The sequence below is a fragment of the Simochromis diagramma genome, unplaced genomic scaffold (genome assembly GCF_900408965.1).
Source record: "Simochromis diagramma unplaced genomic scaffold, fSimDia1.1 OVJJ01000816.1, whole genome shotgun sequence".
Taxonomy (NCBI): Eukaryota; Metazoa; Chordata; class Actinopteri; order Cichliformes; family Cichlidae; genus Simochromis; species Simochromis diagramma.
In genome coordinates, this window is record NW_024386908.1 from 7,903,970 (window position 1) to 7,921,112 (window position 17,143).

General features: G+C 39.9%; 2 protein-coding genes across 2 annotated transcripts; one reads left to right on the forward strand and one right to left on the reverse strand.

Annotated features, from left to right (window-relative positions):
- Nucleotides 1-629: 629 nt before the first annotated feature.
- On the forward strand, nt 630-5,795 carry LOC120736125 (transmembrane protein 229A). The gene has a single exon (XM_040036108.1). It carries the CDS (start codon nt 1,369-1,371, stop codon nt 2,629-2,631), a length of 1,263 nt encoding a protein of 420 aa, XP_039892042.1. The 5' UTR covers nt 630-1,368; the 3' UTR covers nt 2,632-5,795.
- A 2,003-nt stretch (nt 5,796-7,798) lies between these two features.
- LOC120736092 (hyaluronidase PH-20-like) lies at nt 7,799-16,098 on the reverse strand. Its single transcript, XM_040036058.1, has 7 exons — nt 16,095-16,098; nt 12,176-12,368; nt 11,920-12,088; nt 11,589-11,807; nt 11,352-11,510; nt 10,382-10,471; nt 7,799-8,324 (listed from the first exon to the last, which is right to left on the reverse strand). The coding sequence occupies exons 1-7, from the start codon at nt 16,096-16,098 to the stop codon at nt 7,878-7,880; spliced, it is 1,281 nt and encodes a 426-aa protein (XP_039891992.1). The 3' UTR covers nt 7,799-7,877.
- Between the last annotated feature and the right edge of the window lie 1,045 nt (nt 16,099-17,143).

Sequence of the window (17,143 nt, forward strand, 5' to 3'; positions counted from 1 at the left end):
TGGTAATGAACTAATCATTTGATTCAGGTGTGGTGACCCAGGGTGAGATCTAAAACCTGCAGGACACCGGCTCTCGAGGACTAACGTTTCCTACCCCTGGCCTAATGGTCTTTCAAAGTTTGTGTCTGGACACTGCTTTTTTAAGGCACCAAACACTGACGTGTGAATTGATCAGCTATTAAGCAACAAAGTCAAGTGACAAGACAGTGTTTTATGTAGACATAAATGACTTAGCCGTCTGTCACAGAAACATGTAATTTATTACAATTTTTTTTTAGATAAACCTTGAAAAGTGACACATTTTACAGACATAAATTAGTATTTTTGAACCAACAAGAAGCTGCAAATCTGCCATTTCTTGCACATGTTCTTTTTCTTGCACATGTTCTTTTTCAGCTATTTATTAATAAGTGACTTTTATGTATATATATATGCCTGTATATATTGTGCTATTCTTAGTTAGGGTATTGTCTGTCTTTGTTAATGTTTGTTTATAATGGAGCACTGTAACAAAAAATAATTTCCCATAGGGATCAATAAAGTATTCTGATTCTGATTCTGATTTCTTGGCATTGTTTGTATTTTGGCCTTTAAAAAAAATGAGGAAACTGAAACAAGTGGAAAACAAAAATAAGAAGTGGGAGGCCTAAACATAACAAATGGGGGCATCTTAAATTACAAGGAACCTTGCCTATGAGAGTTCAGGGTATGTTGAAGAATAAACGTGGTCATACCAAACGGTGACTTTAAAGCTCATTAGAATTGTACAAAATCCGCTTTTGTTTTGTTCGGGTTTTTTTATTTATTTATTTTTTTGCCTTATAGACCGTATTTCTATGTATGTTTGTACGTGTTTTAATAAATGTCTGGAATCGTTTCCTATTTTCCTTGCAAAATATTGGAAAATGTGGGTTCTTCATGACATTTTCAGTGTTGCATTGTAGTGAATGTGAATGTACACCTGTACATTTTTTCACATCTCTTTTAAACAGTTTGTAAATTAAAGCAACCAATGCATTCCTTTTAAAATGTAGGCCTACTGTGACATGTTTTCATAAGTGGGTACATGTTTTATTCGTGCCGTAACAACAGAAAGAACACACATCGAGGACATACATCCCACCACTGGCTTCATTCTGGTCTGTAATTCAGCTGTCGTTTATGTACTATGCTGAAAAATATCACTGTGCCCACAAAGGAAAGGAGAAGACTGGCGGGTAATTAACATGTATAAACAATTCATTTTCAAAGTTGGATTTGCAAATGCCTTATCGGGAAGGAAATCCGCTAAACAAATTAGTTAAACCTCAAGTACAGCCCGCGGAAAGGGCGTCTTGATGAGAAAAAGTAAGCGTAAACAGCACATTTATGGTACGTAGGAAAACTAAAACCCTGTCAAAGTGTACTCAGAAAACTGTTTCTTCTGGGGAGCACATGAACGCAGCATTCCGTACTCTTGCAGGAGATGCTTTTAGTCGCAGCTCGCTCACTGCGCGTCTGCAGCACAACATAAAAGAAAACAATGCACAGGAAGGGGACAGCTGGAGCTCTCCACACAGAGTGATCATGGCCGGTCGGTGGCGCGACGGTGCTCGCGTGTGTTCGGGAGAGCAGGACGGTGGCCTCAAACCGGCACGAAAGCTCCGCCAGCAGCAAGAACCGGGCTCAGACACCGGGGACGCGACGGAGCCGCCGCGGGGACTGCCGCGATGGATGCGGCTTTACTTCTACGGGATGCACGGCGTGACTCTGGATGTCCTGCTGTCATCCTTACAGGGGCTTTTGCACTCACGGGACCCTAAGCTGATGGGCTTTTCCTCTCCGTATCTTTGCATCATGCATTCGCTGACCCATTTTGCGCTGGAAAAGATCTACTCACAGAAGAGGTGCTTCCTAGGTCGGCCTGTGGTGTTTCATCTTGTTTTCTACCCGTCCATCTACATCGGGCTGCAGATTCTGATCGGGAACATTAACACTTTGGCCGAGCAAGTGAGGGTGGTTTCTGGGACTCAGCTGGTAGTGCATTACATCCTGGCTCTCTACTTCTCTCAGGTGTTTCACAGAGAGCTGTCACATCTACAGTATCGCCCATCATTCTCCGCCGACCTCCAGCTGGAAGGCAGACCCCCGCACGGTCTTCCCGGCTTTGCGCGCTTCTTATTCTTCGGGATGCACGGCTTTCTGGACGAGGTCCTTTTCACCTCTCTGTTCAACCTGGTGGAGAAGTCTGACAGGACCCTCAGCGGTCACACGTCCCTGTGGTCTTTCCTGATGTACGGAAGCTGCAGCTTCGTGGTGGAGAAGCTCTACCTTTACCTGCACTTCAGCCTGGGCTGGGGGTCCTGGCGACGACTCCCCATCTACATCTGCTTCATCTACACGTGGGAATTCTCGTGGGGTCTGGTCCTGAGGCAGTTTAACGCTTGCTCGTGGGATTACTCCCACTATCCTCACAACTTCATGGGACTTATCACCCTGCTCTACCTGCCCGGGTGGATCTGCTTGAGTCTCTATCAGGACGTGCTGTCCAATGTCCTGCTGAGAATCAAGTGCACCAAAGATGTGCATGATTTAAGTGAAGAGAATGGAGACGTCAATGGACAACTGGAGCCAAACAAAAAGCAACTTTAATTCTAAGTTTGATGGTTGCAAACTAATATATAAGTGAGGAAGAAATACAACTTTCTAATTTAATAAGGGACATCTATTTATTATCAGGCAGTAAACAACAAAAATCTGAGTCTACGTTACACCTTCTAAAAATGAACATTTGTCCATATATCAAAATATTGGTAGCACTTTATAATACAGTCCACGATCAAGGGTGTAATAGACTTAAATGGAATTTACATGTAGACAAACTTGAATAAGAAGGTAATAATTCAACTTTTTTTTTTTTTACAGGAAAGCAGAAAAATGTTCTTAAGTACTGCATTTGTAATTTAAGTAGTGCACAACATCTGGGTATTTTACAGGAAATACGATAGAAATCAATCATTTTAAGTAGTGTATTATTTCCATCTATTTTAGTGAACAAAAAAAGATCCAAATTTTATTCTATATTTATGCTCTACTTTTTATATTGACATTGTGAATTGCATTGGTGTGCCTCAGAGTATAAGTGGGCGGATCAATCTAAATACTGTTAGATATAATACCGAAGCTAGTATTGGTGTTGGATTGATACTAGTGTGATAGGATTGAAATTTTGTTTCTAGGTTGGACTCCAAGGAAAAGTAAACACCAGCCCGATTACTCTATTGTTAAAAGATCACATGGGCCACCTGTGTGGCCTGCAGTATTTGCAACTTTTAGTTTTTTCTTCTAAGTGGGAAAGGTACTTTTATAGGTAATATAAATGGAAAATTGAATATAATCCAGAAAAAAATGCAAAAAGTACAGCATATTTACAGTACAAGATGGTTAAACTCAGAGAAAAAGAAAATACCTGAACATAATAGACTACTTAAAATTATAATTATTTCTTCTTTCCTGTAAAAACTTGACTTTTTAGCTCTAATTCTAGTTTATCTCCTGCTAAGTACTTATAGGTAAATAATTATCATTTGTGGGTTTACCACTATCATTCATGCAGTACCTAAAATTATATACAGTATAATTATTTCTTCTTCCCTGTAAAAGCTTGAATTATTACCCCTAATTCTAATGAGTCTACTACTAATTATATCTAGATTAATATAATAACATTGTCATTTCAGATAAAATACATTGGCATACCAATTCTAATTCTAGAGTTATTGCTCTCTTAGCTGCGCTCTGTATTATAAAATACTATCAGATTTTTTAATACGTTTCATTTTCTTCAGGCAGGTGAAGATGGGTGTGTTCAACAAGATTTTCTGTGGAGGTAATAACTTCTGGAAGTTACGAGTTGACCCCAACCCTCGTTACCTGTGCTTTTATTCTGCTCTGCCTGATATTTTAGGGTACAGCAAGGAATTCAAAACTTTGGACCCCAACTGTTTAAATTCAATTACTGCCGTTTTTACCCATTTAGTGGAAAATACAATTGTAACATGAACAACTTTTACATGTCCTCATGACTTTGAAAGTGTGAAGATTCAGTTTTGTATGGATTGCAGTGACTGATTTCCCGTTCTTCACATATGGCAGATGTGTTTTGGATTTGATCGCTTACGTTATTCACCTATACATCAGCATGCTTTAAGTGTCCTATCTGCATGCTAAAATACCAGTAAAGCTTTCTTTTATTCACTAACTCACATGTATCAACTAATATTCCAAAGTCAGTATTTTTAAGACAGAGTCATCTGTTAATTTTTCACCTTTTTATTCTACTCCTTAACATTTCAAAACAAACTGCATCCACTCAGCTTGTTAACATGATCACAGAGCAATGCATGGCAATTCTTAGAGTTGATATAAACCCAGTGGTATATGTAGCAGAGGAATCTGTAGCTAAATGATTATGAGGAGACAAGATGTTGCAGTTTCTTTTTCATGACCCAAACACTGATTTGCTCGAGTGCCTTCCTGTGCAAACTGAGTCCAAGTGACACAAAAAAAACTCAGCTTTTTATCTGCAAGTGCTACAATTGTGGGTCGAAAGGAAGTGCCTGACTGAAAATGGATTTTGGGGGCCAATGTCAATATTGATTTTTTTATTGATATACAAAATATGTGACTTAGTGATATATGGGTTAATATAATATTGATATAATATAGGCCATACCGGTTCACCAACATACTGTAGCAGCCAGTCACCTATATGTATCACCTGTATCATCTATATTCTCTAGATATTAACCTCCTATGCTGCCTCATTAGAAGTAATATGCTTCAATGAACTGCAAAGAAATGATTCTGCTCTGTGACCTTTTTGAACACCATTAAAATATTAGAATCAGTCACTTTGCACTTAGAATTAGAAACACGATGATCTTCTCTGGGATTGATTGATTATTTAGGTGACAAATTATTTTTTTTCTATACAAATTTAGAAGCATACTTTGCACAGGTGCTTTATTTTATTATTTTGTTTATTAACAAATATTCATATTAATTGTTTTTTTAGTTTTAAAGCCCTGTGAAATTCTACTGATATGATTAGCACTGAGAGCTGAACTGAACCCTACTCAGCCTAATACTTTGGCTACTGATTTTTTTTCCTTGTTTAACCTGGCAGCTACACTGGTGTTCTTAAACATTTACACTCTGTCCCACATGAATAACTTTGTACAACTTACAGTTTTTTTCCATGACAGAATAACTGTATTTTAATCATACTTAACTTTCGTGTTTGGCTGTGCACTTTTTGAAGATTTTAAAAAAATGACCAAACTACTTTTAAAAAGCTATAAAAAAAAAAAGAACGTTTGAAAGAAATTGCACAATAACTAAAAAAAATATCTCTAACTTGCAATGGCATGTACTGTATGACTTAGAATTTTAAATAAAAATACAATTTTCCTGTGACACAGCTGGTATTCTTTCATTTCTTTAACATTTGCATTATTCAGCAGAGGCGCAATTACACCATATCTATGGAAATATTTACTTCCTGTTGAAGAGTCAAGGTTAAAAGTTAAAAGCAGTCCAGGCGTAAAGTGAAAGGGTAAATCAAACCCTTATACAGAGGTTTTGCCCTGTGGAGGGTGCGGTTTCTTTTTATTTACTGACTTGGTGTTTGCATTCTGCTAAAAGGCTAGGAACAAAAAAGGTCTGCCAGACACTGGTGACTATAGGAAATACTTGTAGTTTTCCATACCACAAGCTTGAACAAATCTCAGCAGGTCCAGGCACACAAGCAACAGAATCAAGGCAATCTTGGTTTTATGGCTGCAAATCATTTTCTTTAGTGCATAAGATAATAGTTCCTGGCACAACCTGATAATATGTGTGTTATCTGTAATTACTGCTTTCTGATTGAGTTAGCACTGATATAAATCAAATAAGACAGAGAAAATTGCAAAAAAGCAATGTAATTCATTTAAAATTTTAGTTATGTGATGCTGGGGTTTTTTGTATAGTTGTGTTCACTTTCTCACTCCCTCTCTTTCTCTCCGCGACACCATGGAGATCATTGTGACATAAGCAAATACGAACATTTAGACATCACACACACCACCCAGAGGACTCTGAGTGAATACACCAGTGACCTACAATATTTACTGTAAATCACAATGGGAGCAACATACACCAAGCCTCATTAACACGTTCAATCAGAAGTAATCTGTGACTGCTGTTTATAAAAATGAACATGCATTTTCAACATATCTTTTGGTACCTAATACTAGGAAGTGAAACTGAACAGTTGGCTTGATTATTATGGCAACTTCCTTTCCAACACCTGAATAATAAAACATAATATGGTCCTTAAAACTTTACTAGACCAGCGGGAAATTCCATTAATTGATATTTCTCTAATAGTCGCCACATTACATATCTGTTTATGTCCTCATTAATCCAAATGTCTAATCCGACAATCACATGGCAGCAGCTCAGTACATTCAGACAAGTAGACATGGTGACAGAGAGTTTAAACTGACCGTTAGAATGGGGAAGAAAGATGATTTAAGTGACTCTTTGAATGTAAGTTGTTTGTTGGTGCCTGTTAGCGGCAATTCTCTGGGTGAAAGTGACTTGTTGATGTCAGAGGTCAGAGGAAATGGCAAGGCTGGTTTGAGCTCATAGGAAGGCAACAATAATTCAAATAACCACTTGATACAACCAAGCCATGCAGAAAAGCATCTTGAACGGTCAACAAACTTAAAGATGGGCTACAGCAGCAGAAGACCACATTTTGTACCGCTCCTCAGCTAAGAACAGGAAATTGAGGCTACATTTTGCATGGACTCGCCAAAATTAGACAGTAGAAGGTTGGAAAAACATTACTTGTTCTGATGAGCTTCGATTTCTGCTTCAACATTTGATTGTAAGTTCAGAATCTGGCATAATCAATATAAAAGCATCCTGATCCAAGTACTTGCTGCTTTTTTGAGCCGAGAAAGACCCTTTATGACCACCAATCTTTTGATGGCTTCTTCCAGCCGGACAACATGCTATTTCGCAAAGCTCAAATCATCTCAAAATGTTTTCTTGAACATGACAGTGAATTCGTTGTACTGAAATGGCCTTCACAGCCACCGTATTTCAATCCAACAGCACCTCTGGAATGCGATCGAATGATAAATCTACAGCAACTCTGTGATGCTATGTGTAATGCTGTCATAGAAGTACAGGAAACTTTCTCTGAGGAAGGTTTCCAGCACTTTCCTCATTTGTCATTAACAGACTTAAATAATCCACTGCTTGTCAGACTTTTTCTCTCAAGCAATCAAAAGCAACTGACAACGATCTAAACTGGAATAAAGGTCAGTGCGTCTGCTGATTCATGTTTATTTTTCTCACACAAATTATATTCGCTATACATTTGCATACACAGACACATTTTTAAAAGAGCCGAGATAAATTAAATAAATTACTGAGAATTTAAAATGAAAAATGTTTTCATTCATTCAGTACTTTGTCATTGCAGAGAAAGAAATAAAAAACTGCTGCAGTTTTTCTTTTTTTTTCCATTTGCATATGCAGTCAAATCATATTCAAATACCAACTGGCTGTAATATTGTCAGGCACAGGTGACACATCTGTGATTTGGTATTGTGCTTGTAGTTTATAGATTCTGTCAGTGGTTTTATTCATAGTACATGAAGTAGCCCTATGCTTACTGAGTCGTTTTTTGCTGACACAGCTGAGTATTAATATAATAATTATATATATTATTATGCTATATATATATATAAATAAATGACTATAAGCTCATCTTCTATGCGAGTAGAAGTTTGATTCTGGGTTCTAGACCAGACTAACAATTTAGTTTGTAATCACCAAATTTAATTGTCAGCTGCATTAAAGTTCTTATTAACTTTATCTTTAGCGGTGCTGGCCTGCTCGGTGTCATCTAATCCAACTTTTCTCAGAGTGGGGGAGTTCTGGTACTGCCCTCGCTTAACACTGAACATCAGGGCCTTGGCAAGCTCTTTGTATGTCCTAGGAGTGCATTTCAGTCCTTTGTAGCACTGACAGTTAAATCTCCTGCTTAAAGACTTCAGGTCTGCCAAGCTTGGACTTCCTAGAACAAAGTAGCGTTTCTGAGTATTCACAACCCTGAAACTTTCAGGGTTTAGGTGGAGGTAATGGCTGGACTTGTAGTTTTTTCTGACACAGCGGCCATTTCCTCGGCACAGGAAGTCGCTGCACAGCTGGGCAGCTGTCGTGACATTGGTGATGTAAGGATTCAGGGTGGAGGTGAGGTAGAAGGAGAGGGCTTCACAAGAAAGCTGGAGAGGAGAAATAGAGAGAGGAATAAATAAGATCACTATAGTTGTGGACACAAATTTACATGCACTCATCGTGGGCATGAATGTCACGGTAAGTTCAGGCTTTTTATGACTTCTTTCAACTGTTCTTTTTCCAGACTACAATAGATACATCCCCAGTAATATTTGGTCAAATATTCCTTAGCAAGTTGCACCTCAACCAGATCCTTTCAGTAGCGATCAACAAGCTTCTGGTATAATTCTTGCTGGTTATTTGACCACTCTTCTTGGCATTATTGGTAGAATTTATTTAAATTAGATGGTTTCCTGGTCCAGCTTTTAGGCAAAATAAATGTAAACTTGTGTACGCAAATTCTTGTTTTTTAACGTCACTGAACATGTATGCTGTACACCCTTTCCACCGTGGAAAAAGAACAGTTCAGAGAGACCATTAAAAGTTCAAAATTACAATGATATTCATGCCCGTGATGTGTGCATGTACCTTAAACTTCTGACCACAATTGTGTCGCCTAAAACAGAGGACAGCATCACGATAATTCAGTGACCGTGAATTGTATTAACATGTCCACGTGAAAAAAAAACAAACAAAAAACTGATCAATACCACTTGCATACCTATTCCTTAAAAACAAGACTAAAGCTAGCTTAGCTTTGTTTAGCTAGCCTTAATGATTACTAAATGACATTAGTGGGCTACGGTGGCGGTGGTGTTAGGTCAGTTTTGTTAAGACCAGACTGAAGACACTATATCGGTTGACGTTTATTGGAGTGGTTCAATAACATGGACAGATTAATTCTAATGAGGCATAGGATGTTATTGATTTTCTTACTTTATGTTGACTTAATGCAAAAATTTCACAAGGCTAGATCTGGCAAGTTTGTTTCTGCAGAGAATTAAGCTAAGCAGCTGCTAACTGTAGCAGCAGTGTCACTGTTTTATACATTCAAGAGCAAGCAAACTAGCCAACACGTTCTCACTCCCAAAGCATAACATTTTACGCTAGGTGCCAAATCGTCAACATATTACGTTTTCGGCTACCCACCACGTTCCTAAATGACGACTTCAGAAAAATGAGGAAATATGACAACCGTATGGACTCAATCTACACATGTTCGCTCTTTTTCTTCAAATCGCTTAAACGCTATTTAACATCATTAAAGTCCTGGTTAAGATCAGGAAAAAGGTTATGGTTAGGGCTAGGGATAAGGTTAGGTTTAGGGCTGGAATACAGGGCTGGAACGTCTATTACCGCGGGAGCGTCATTGCACTGGATTTCAGCCATAACCCGCCGCGTACCATAAGAACGCCGAAGGTCTCCTTTCGCATTCCTCAGGAACGCCGCGGGACGTGACAAAATGTCGGCATGTTACGCCTCGGGAGTGAGAACGGGCTGAACTAGCATACATATTATAAAATGTACAGTTGTTCCTGTGTGAGAGCACTATTTTGATAGATCTGTAATGTTACAAATCTAATATTTGTGATAAGCTAAGCAGCTGTTAACTGTATCAGTGGTATTACCTTTTGATATAATCAACAGAAAACAAACTAGCATATTTACATATTAGAAAACCAGCTATTCCTGACTGAGAGTATTGTTTTGATAGGTTTGTAATGTGTGGAGTAAGAAGTTCATTAACTGCAGAACAGGCAGAATTAACAAAAAATATCTTGCAGCTATAAAAAGCCTAATGCACTGAATAGCAGACACTAAGGACATGTAATACAGTTATTTAACAGCATGTAATATGTAATAGAAGGCAATTAAGATATGTAACTACAAGAATATTAATTACATGCTGAGGTCTCTGTCAGAGCAATTTAAACATCCAGTTAAATGTACCATCATTGCTTAATTTAGGCTTTGCTGTTGTGGATTAACTATTGTGGTTGCTAAACCAGCCGCCACAATCACTCAGCAGATATTTTCAGTTGCTGAAGAGATAAACCGCTTCCTGTATCGTCTAATTAAAGTCTTTGTCTTGTTCCGTCTGACTGACATCAATACATTGTTATATCTTTCAGCAGTCCAATGGAGGCCTGTGGTGTGATGTTACCTGGTCATCATAGTCACCGCTGGCTCCCCATAGCACAGCGCCAGATGCCCCCACTGCCACACTCTCCCCGACGGTGCTGATCAGATCCCCCTGGACGCAAATAGTTAATCATCTTCACTAATTGTTCGTTACACATGTAAAAAGACTGAGCCAATATTTAAAAATGTAAGATTAGATTTGATGAATGTTGAGCTGTTTCAAAGTTAAGCAATTTTCCATTTTCAGTTTTTAAAGAGGTTTTAAAACACATTGAATTTTACTGTTTACCGTTTACAGAGATGTCCTTAAACCTCCCTAAAAAAGATTTTACTGGTATGAAAATTACCATTATCAAATTAGTGTTCTATATAGTACTTGATTGTTAGCAAAGCAGTCCAGGTGCTAAACTGGCCTATACTTGCAATCATTGAAAGCATTTCGGACATTATGAAATTAAAAATATGGCAAATGATGCCCAAACTGTTGAGCGCCCCAGTGTTGGTGAAAAATGCTGGAGAATTTTTGCTTTCTCTGCACTTTTTAAACTAAAAAGGTTTGCAAAGAATTGCATCATGGTTTTGGGTTGAGTTTTTTTGCAGCATGCTCACACAAATGAGAACAGAAGATAAGGATTACAACATCGTGTGGCGGTTACCACCTGAGAAGGATGTTGTTACACCAAAGAAACTGAACTCCCCTTAAAACTGGACCTCCTGGCTGGAAACACTCCACTCTAGGGATGTATAAAGTAACCTAAGATGTAAGATGTAATCTAGTCAAGTGTGCTTGCATTTACTCTCTAATGAGTTACTGGAAAAGATGCAATCTGTTTAAGCTGCAAAGTCATTTAATTTGTATGCTTAGTGCTTGTCATTTGCAAATGCCTCCCAAGAACATCCCAACCAGGTCAGAAAGTCATGCTGCAGACTATTACGTAATGTGCCTATGAATAAAGTGTTAAACAAATCCACATTTAAATAGTCTTTGTTACCTGGCTGAGGAAGCGTTTGTTGTCATCAACAAAAACAGGACGCATGTAAACGAACACGGGTGCAGTAGCACTCCATCCAGGAAGGGCAGACACCCTCAAAGCCTCCTGGACGCGGTTTCTCACCATCAGAGCGGCTTTTGGATTGTCTGCTAGAGAGGTCTGAAACAGATTCAGGGAAAATTACCGCTTAAAATAATAATATTAGAAGTATGTCATCCATATAGGAGAATCACCAACCTGCAAGTAAACAGAGGGGTAAAGGGCCGTGCTTGACTCCCATAGCCAGAGCAGCTCATCATTTTGCCTCCTCACCTCCTTGGAGCACTGGCCTGTGTAGTGCTGGTCCTTCCAGCCATAATTATAGCAGTTGGGGAACAAGTAGAAGCCCCAAAGATAGTTGGGTCTCATAGCTCTGCCCAAGGCCAACATCCCTGACATAAGATTCCTTGCTGCCTCCTAAGAGGAAGGAAGCCAGGAGTGAAGGAATGATGGCATGAATAATTAATAGGTGCTCTGAGCTCTGTATTGTATATAATTTATCATTAAGCCTCAAGCAAAGCGCTCTGACCTGAAACTGCTGTTTGGCTTTTACTGTGGCCTGTTGTACTGGGAGGGAGAGATTAGCCTGCATTACATGGGCCACTGACAAAGTCTGGTAGATTCTTTTGGTTCCCCAATTTCTGTCCCATAGGGGGCGCCATTCCTCCCAGTCTATCACAGCCAGGCCTCGGTTTGTCCTGGAAGGAATGAGGAGGGTGATGGAGGTCAATATCAGCATTTAATGTGTCACTAGGGGCAAAGACAGTATACTCTGGCCTACTTACATGGATGGGATGTAGTAGTTAATATCTGCTCTGGCCTTTTCCAAGCTGGCTTTCAGGTTAGCTCTCTGAGGGATCCCGCCGTAGAATTCTTTCCTACTTTTGAGGTCTATGTGTGGATAAAGACCCAGTCGATCTGTGTAGAACAGAGACAGAAACTGCCCTGGAACCTGCAGCAGGAACAAGACCCAATAAACTTATCTCCACTACTCATAAATAAGTTTGCCTTTTAAGACAGTTTTATAACCTCCTAAAGGTTGTATAAAAACACAACAGCTGCTGATTATCCATCATCTTTTCACTCTTACCTTGGCAGGTGTGGCTACTCCTTTAAAGGCTGAGGTGTCCAGTGAGATGTTATACCTTTTACACACTAGATCAGGGATATTCCAAGTAACAATGAATGGCTGGTGTTCAAACAGCGGGCCTACGGTGTGGGGAAGATGGGCAGGTGCAAGGCGAGGGGTTGTTGCTTCCGGAGGAGATGACGTGGTGTTGTAGGGAAGGAGGGGTGATGTTTTAGAAAGGGCAGGCAGTGTTGTTTTGAAGGTTAAAGCTGCGGAAAGGGGTGACACTGGAAGAGGGGCCAGACGCTTTTTTAAAGCACTTTGAGGTGAGGTTGAGTTGGAAAGGGGAGACAGTGAGGCTGGCGGCAAAGGAGATTGAGTTTTAGAAGTTTTCGCAAGTTGAAGATGAACTTTTCCAGTAGAAAGAGGATACAGGCAGCTCTTGGTGTGAGGTGATTGAGAGTGTTTGTGCAAAAAAGGTGCTGTAGCTTTGTGGGACAAATTCAGATGTTTGCAGGGGTTAGATGGCAACCATGAAATTTGTTTTAGGGGTTGAACAGGATAGAAAAATGTGTGGCGACAATGGCCTGAATAAGGACTAGGAGAGACCTCTTTGCCAAACAGATGGATATTTTTAGAAGTTATAAGTGAGTTTGCAACATCTCTGTGGGGTGCTGGGTTGATGAGTTGAACTGATGTTTCAGAGGTAGAGGACTTGGCATTTGAGTCAGTCTTGATTGGGAGTTTTGACAAAGTTTGTGGGGTACGTGCAGGAGAAGAGAAGGTTGAGTAGGACTGTGATACGCTGTAAGATTTTTCCACTGAAAGAGTGGAAATGGTAGCAGGCAGGATTAAGATTGATTTGTTAATGTCAGCAGCAGGAAGTGCCACGGTTTTTGGCGCCGTCAGGGCTGCTAACGCTAATGTGAAGAAAGAGATGGGAAAGACTGACCGGGTACGAAAGAGAAGCAACAGCACACATCTTCTGCTGCTTTGTGCAACTGAAACCATCCTTTAACCTGCCTTAAAACCAGAACATAAACAAAAGAAACACTCATACCCCACAATATTAATATATAATCAGTATAGTGCATATTTCACTAAGATGCTCAGAGCACAGTTCTGTGCATAATGTCTACTTTTTTCTGAGTGGCTACTACACTTTCTTTAGTTACTGTACTGTATTCATGAATATGTCAAGGCTGTTTTTAATTCTGCACATCTATCAGTGTCAGTACTAGCATGGATCAAATTTTTTCTCTAATAACTCCAGCATAGAAGTCTCCCAAATGTTAATCCAACCTGACAAACCTGGCCTGATTTTAATCCCCTTACTTTGCTAAAAATAACCTCAAGCTGCAAAGCATGTTACTTCTATGCATGATGATTTCTGTTACATATATAAATAGACTAGTAATCACAAAATACAAGCTCAAGGCTGACTTAGACTATGTAAAGAACAGAAGCACAGTACCTGGACATGCCTTTATCCAAATGTCCCAGCTTTGCATGTGTCTCACAGAGTGAGAACGTCCTTACAAGAAGGGCACCGATGTTATGAAGGTGGAAGACATAAACAGAAGTATGAAGGAGGCGGCGTAACATGATGAGTATCGCTGTGTACCGGGATAGACTCAGGAAAGACAAGAAAATGTGTTGACCGCCCAGTGCCAAGTTTGACCTGGAGCAGAAAGGGGGAACACCTGGGTGTGAGGTTAAGGAGCGTGCCATGTTTCATAGTGCACGCATAGTGTTTCAATGCACAGCTTAGGCTGCTTATGACCTTGAGTTAGTTATAATGAAACAATTAAAACAACAGAAACAAAGGTACATAACTCAAATATACATTTAAAACAAAAAAAAAATGAAAATACGCTGTCATCTCGTTTGATTTGGGGGTTTCGTCATGTGTTTTTCAGTGTGAGCTTTGTTGGTTGCATACTGTAAAGATACAGTAAAAAACTGATCCAATGCTGAGAACAGAATTGAGGCAAAGTAAAAAAGTGTTTACTGGCTTTACTTTTATTTTTACTTGTAAATATATAAGCAAGCTAGTTTAAAAAAAAACTAAAAAAGCATAACACACTAATGCTATCATGACCAGCAGCTCATTCTGTCCCTGCAGTGAGGAGACACAAAAGTTTGACACCCAAGTGCCAAGAGAAGAGTAATAAATAAATATTAGGACACATTTCTCCTAATAGGAAACACAGGCAAAAAAAATAAATAAATATATGGGCACAATCATTGAAGTTTACAGGAACAAATAACGAAAAATGTAACTGACGGCTACACTGTTTTGCCTCCATGTTACAAATGTTAACCCTGTTTACTCTGTATGTGCTCTATGTATTTATGTGTCTAGACAGACATGTGTAATACACCATTTGGTGGTAGTTATTTCACACGTTAGTGGCACAGTGTAAACACAGGTACTTCTTTGACACACATACAGATGCTATACACGCACAACGTGTGTTTTTGTTAAAGTTGTGACTTCTTTAGAGCCACATAGAGCTGAATTTGATATGACGTGGGCCTGGTCATGTTATATATATATTAGGGGTGCAACAATACTCGTATCGATATTGAACCGTTCGATACAGTGCTTTCGGTTCGGTAGACATATGTATCGAACAATACAAAAATTTTTATTTATTTTATCAACTTTTCTTCTGACGATGCTGTCTGTGTTGAGTGCTCAGTGGATCTGCATTTGACTACTCCACCTAGGCTGCACTGTCGAGTGCAGATCCACTGAGCGCAGTGCAAGCTAGCAAGACAGAAGCTAAGCTCATTGCAACATGGCAACTGCCTCAACGCTACCTGAAAATGAACCTCCCCCACCCTCATTCAGATCTGGTGTTTGGAACTATTTTGGTTTTCATGTGAAGTATGACCCTGATGGTAAGCGCGTCATGGACAAAAGTAAAACAGTATGTCAGATGTGCCACGCAATGCTCAATTGGTGGGAACTAGTGCGTTAGCGCAGTTAGCTTGTTAACGTGTTGACGCCGTGCAGCCCCACGCACGGGCGATCTGCGGTAACTCGTTAATGGAGATTTGCCGCATTATGGCGTTAATGTCATTTTAATATCACGTACACATATACACATAATGTCCCTCAAGAAGACACTGAGAAAAAATAAAGAATAACATTGAGACTGTAACTTTGCCTTAAGTCATTATTGATTTTGTTTCTTCACCTTGAGTCCATCCTCTGCCAAGCTGCACCTGTGATTCTGCAGCTGCTCGCTGATGAGCTGACAGATAAGTAAATCTTTTCTTGGATATTATCCTCTGCATCCTTACCCTATCACCTCTGCCTCCCACAGGGCGCCAGCCTGCACTGTTGAAACACTATTTTTTTTCAGTGTTTCAACTGGAAAAAATAGAATGCCATTGATCAAAACTAGAATGCCTTTGATCCAAAGTAGAATGCCTTTGATCCTTTGTGATGTCATCATCTTGCTGAGGAAAAAAAACCCTTAAGTAGGAGCTTTGCTCTGTTAAACTTTGCTGCTCAACGGACCTTGACCTGACAGTAAGCAAACCCTTTTGGAGAGTTTTGAGAGAATTTCGCATTACTTAGCAATTCACTGACCAAGCCGACACATCTCACCATGTCAGCTAACCCATCCTTCCGCTCAAATGAGCTTGGAATAGTTAAAGGGAGCGTTTTGGGAAACCACTACAAGGTAGAGGCTTTCCTTGGAGAAGGGGGCTTTTGTATTGTAGCCAAATGTCGTGATACCATGACCAACCAAGCTGTGGCTATTAAAGTCAACAAGAGCCGCCCTGATATTCTGCAACAGGCAAAACTGGAAATTTTCATCCTGGAGAAGCTGCGAAGGTTGGATCCAGATGCCGCCAACATTGTTAAATGGAACGGCTTTTTCCACGATGGAGAGCGGGTTTGCTTAAAGTTCGAACTCCTTGATCAATGCCTGTGGGACTATATAGGGGACCGGAAAAACCAGGGTCTCCCCATAAGCGAAGTGAGGCCAATTTTAGGTCAGCTCACAAATGCTCTGTCCCACCTGGGTTCTTTGGGAATAGTGCACGCTAACCTCAAACCTGGAAACATCATGGTTGTAAATCGCTATGAGTCTCCAGTCAAAGTCAGACTTATAGACTTTGGCCTCGCATGTCCTGCGTCTGCAGTGATGCCTGGTGACCGTGTGGGGACAGTTGGTTATAGTGCACCTGAGGTTATGCTTGGCCTTCCTTATAACGAAGCATGTGACATGTGGTCTCTGGGGCTGGTGGCTGTGGAGCTTGTTACAGGGGTGCCACTCTACCCTGGAAAAAAATATTATGATGTTTTGAAATTCATCATAGAGACTCAGGGTCAGCCACCAGATCATGTTCTCGATCCTGGCGTGTACACTGAAGACTATTTCACAAAAGACAACTACTACTACAACCAACAACGCTGGACATTTAAGACCGCCCAACAATTTAAATACGAGACAGGATATGAATCTTTGGAGACAAGATACATAAAACTGACACGTCTGGATGACCTCGAACAAATAATGATGTTTAGACGAGGACCAGAAGATGGCCAACGCTTATTTGTCAGCCTAATTAAAGAGATGTTGGCCTTGGATGCACACCAGCGGATAACACCCTCTCAGGTTCTCCGGCATCCCTTTTTCAACCCTGGCCTCTCCAACAGGTT

What these genes read in the sequence shown, in the direction of transcription:
- LOC120736125 (XM_040036108.1), top strand. Translation starts at nt 1,369, where the DNA reads ATGGTACGTAGGAAAACTAAAACCCTGTCAAAGTGTACTCAGAAAACT.
- LOC120736092 (XM_040036058.1), bottom strand. An exon ending in AACTACTACATCCCATCCAT is followed by an intron (nt 12,089 to 12,175) that starts GTAAGTAGGCCA and finishes CATTCCTTCCAG; the next exon opens with GACAAACCGAGGCCTGGCTG. An exon ending in AAGCCAAACAGCAGTTTCAG is followed by an intron (nt 11,808 to 11,919) that starts GTCAGAGCGCTT and finishes CCTTCCTCTTAG; the next exon opens with GAGGCAGCAAGGAATCTTAT.